At 43.1% G+C, this 3,784-nt stretch overlaps 1 protein-coding gene across 1 annotated transcript in view; it reads right to left on the bottom strand.

Annotated features, from left to right (window-relative positions):
* Positions 1-1,020: 1,020 nt before the first annotated feature.
* Positions 1,021-3,784, bottom strand: part of tmem218 (transmembrane protein 218) — a 3,980-nt gene continuing 1,216 nt past the window's right edge. Inside the window, exon 3 of the mRNA XM_027000581.3 lies at positions 1,021-1,934. Coding sequence (XP_026856382.3) covers positions 1,800-1,934 — 135 coding nt within the window. The 3' untranslated portion in view covers positions 1,021-1,799. The remainder of the gene's footprint in view (positions 1,935-3,784) is intronic.

Here is a 3,784-nt window from a genome sequence, read left to right as displayed (position 1 = left end):
CTATGCATGTAGCACCGCAGTCCTTGAATTAAAAATGTATGAGACCGTGTGTCTGTTCTGCAAATCACAAATGCAATTACAATAATGACATTACAATCATGACTCTGTGAACATGAAGGTTTGTCAGGGAAACTTGTTGCATCAATGCAGAGATCCATTCATCCGTTCATCCCTCCATCCATGCACCCAGCATCCTGCTTCTTTCTCCACCAGAGATCCAGCAGAAAGCCTGTGTTGAGATGTGGGTTGGAACTAATAGGATTGGATTTGATTCATTAGACTCTCTTTCATCGCACTGGTTGGTGTTTCACTGCACGTCCCAACAAACTCCCCCATTTCATTTCGTCTTTTTAAAGGAGGCAGCGAAGACCTGGGGTGTTATAGATTACATCACTGAAGCCAAATATTGCACCCCCTTCCTCTACATAAGATAAGCTGTCACACTTGTGCACAGGTCTGGATGGAGGCGACACAGAGATATCTGAGAGATTGATTTGTAGAGAACACATAAAAACATTTTCATGGTGAGCTGATCTTCTGTAGAATAACTTGGGTGCTCTGTAGAATATCCGAGTTATATTTTAATTTATATTGGAACTTTGCATGTGAGAACTATGTTGTATCAATAATTACAAAAAAATGTTGCACGCAAGCCTTTCATAGTAAAAGGATAGGGCAGTCTGGATAGGCGCAAGATTCCAGTTTATTTACCATTTCAGCTAGTTGATTAGCAGCCTTTCCAATGGGGCTTAAAGGATCTGACAGTTGTTTACAGGCTCAGACTTCATTCTCTGGAAAACTCTGAAAACACTGCTGTCCAACTCAAAGCAACAGTGAAAACATTCTCTCTTAGTAGGGAGGTACGCATTATAGAGAGCAGAGTTTCTTATTCAAGCTCACAGAATGCAGCTTCAATTAATCTGCCATAGAGCAATTAGAACCACACAGCAACAAAATGACTAGACAGGACCTATGTTAATATCTCTCAAATGTGAAACCAGACAAATTGTTAAGGCTGAGTCTGAACAATATGCAATTTATTTACAATCATTGTTGGATGCCTACAAGCTCCCTGATGAGGTGGTGGGGACATTGTGTACGTGAGACATATATGCATTAACAAATATAATAATGTCCACCTCCCGAGTGTGAAGTCTTGCTTCCCTTTAAAACGTATGAGATTAAAGGCAGACGTCTGATAATGAGTGTGCGCAGAGCAGTGCCTTGTTACGATCCAAAGAATCGGCTCACACAGCTTGAGTTTCTGTTGACGCGCCCAGCTTGGGTGCCTGTACCTTCGTCGCATTGTGCGAAGAGCGAGACGGCGTTTTAAAGAACAGTTCCATGAGGCCAAATTAGCATGTCAATATGGAGCAGACCTGATCAACCCCGTCTGGGTTCTGTCGGGAACAGGCACGATACGGAGCTCTGCTTCATCAGTCAGCAAGCCAGCATGTCAGGCCACATTTCACATTCCATAACTACATACTGACGCCATAACTCATAACTACACACTTATACAATAACATGCATGTATCAGTTACTAAAAATGTCACGCATTTATTGTAAACCAATGGCAAACATGTTAAATACATATTGTTTTCAGTGCAGCACAACAATCTAACTGATAGTCTCTGTGTGCTCTACGATCAGATGATGATCCTTCTGGTTTGGACAGCAGAGAGGAACACAGAAACCTCTTGTAGGGTCCTTTTGTTCGGTGCCAGGCCCACTGAGAGGGGGCTGCATCAGGCTGGCCCACTGTGTGCGTGGGGGTCTGAGATGCGCCAGTTCCTGTTCTACTTGGCTCTAAGGGGTTTGGCATACACCGGCTCCAGGAGGTACAAGGGTAATAGCATGAAGAGAGCTGCCAGGAACACCACGATGACTACGGACAAAAGCACGTAGCGGCCGATGAAGAAGGCGTCCAGTATCTGCAACACAGCAGAGGGGCTGCATTAGAAATGTATGAATCACTTACTTATTGCCTTGATACCAGTTTGACAGCGATCTAATTGCAGGTGCAATTTCTCCACTAGAGGTCAGCAAAACACCTTTGTGAAAAGCTGGGTGCGGGTCAGTTCAATTCTTACAACGTTATAAACACTAGGAGATGGAAACTTACAAAGCATATTAAAAAGACACTTGTCACTTATTCATTTATGCATGTAAGTTAAATGAGTTCTTTAAAAAAGGAGGTCTGTATTATACTGAAAAGTAAAAAAAAACATTTCACAAAAACTACACATCTATTATAGGTATAACACATGGGTATAACACATTGTTCTCGCTTACATTTTGAAAAGCTTTTCACATAAAAAAAAAAAATCTATCCACATTTTTAAAAGCTTTCTAGATTGTGAATCTTCTCAGGACTGTAATTGGCTTTGCATGGAGAAGATATGAATACTAAATGCAGCACCTGTCTCTTAAGGCCTCAGCTAATGTATGTTGGCCAGATCAGAGGAAAGCACATCTACCTATGGGCAAGAATGAGAAAACGCCAGAAAGAAACAAGTCCTGTGTGTGTGTGAGAATAACAGAGAGGGGGAAGGCCAGGGAAATGAAGGGAGTCTGTGTGAGAGAGAGAGAGAGAGAGAGAGAGAGAGAGAGAGAGAGAGAGAGAGAGAGAGAATGGGGGAGGGTGGCGTCTCCAGTGAATGCAGTGTTCTCTCATTTAACGCATCTCACTTTCTAATTTGCCAATTAGCCGGCTAGCGAAGCACAGAGCGGAGGCCATGTTTTATTAATGTGGCGTCGAGCGCGCTGTGCCCGGCTCCTGTTTGGGGCTGGCCTAATTGGCACTGTGATATGTTTTTGTACAACAGTGAAGGCTTAGCCATTTCTTATACAGCAGACCACCACTTATCAGAAGGACTGGGCGATCTGCTCAAACCTAACAGTGAGCGGCAGGACAGGCCGGTGGCGTCAGGCATCCTTCACAGCCCAGTGAGCTTAGCTCCCACGTGCACTTAGCCTGAAGAAAGGCTGCTCTGCAGTCAGGAACAGTAAATACTGCTCTCCACCTTTCAAGTATAAAGACGCACGCATTGCCCTCAATTCTGTAACCCGAGCACCTTGCTTTGCGTTCACCCGTTCTGCATTAACCCCTGACAAGCAGCAGTCACCTAAATCTTTCATCCTTAGCTGTGCTTCTTTTAGGGGAAGCACATAAAAATCATAGTGAGGACATGGAAGGAGGAACCTGAGCTAAATCGGCAGCACCATGGCAAAAGCCTCCATGAATCTTACAATATGATGTCAATACTTTGTCATGAATTGCAAATGAACCTACAAATATGTTTAGTGACCCCATTGGTGGCACTAAAAAGAAGCCATATTGTTTAAGCCTTGTGAATTTTTCAAAGCGTTAAATTTTTTCCCCGGTTAACAATATTCTGTTGCATTTGCTGGTCTAATCTTGAGATGAATGGTAAACAGTGTGGTTTGTCTATGTGTGTGAGGGACAGTTTGGCCGTAAGTTGCAGTGGTTTTGGCAGAGACAAACTGGGGAGAAATACTGCTATGTTTGTGCTACTTCGCTGCAGGAGAGATATAAATGACACCAGGACTTTGTGTTAAACACACACACGTGTGCACATAAACATACACAAACACAAACACTTTGCATTTCAACCAGCACGACAATTAGAAATCGCTTCACAACTTAACGTTAGTCTGTGTTTGATAAGAGATGCATTGTGTCGAGCTATTTGAAACACCTCAGTGCTGACAGAATTCCGAGGATTCCAACAGCACAGGATTATTTTCAGTTTAGTTTACA

Source organism: Electrophorus electricus, chromosome 19, assembly GCF_041902795.1.
Source record: "Electrophorus electricus isolate QZ-2024a chromosome 19, ASM4190279v1, whole genome shotgun sequence".
NCBI classification, from domain to species: domain Eukaryota; kingdom Metazoa; phylum Chordata; class Actinopteri; order Gymnotiformes; family Gymnotidae; genus Electrophorus; species Electrophorus electricus.
The sequence above is the reverse complement of the archived record's forward strand: the minus strand, read 5'-3'. Positions and strand labels throughout refer to the sequence as shown.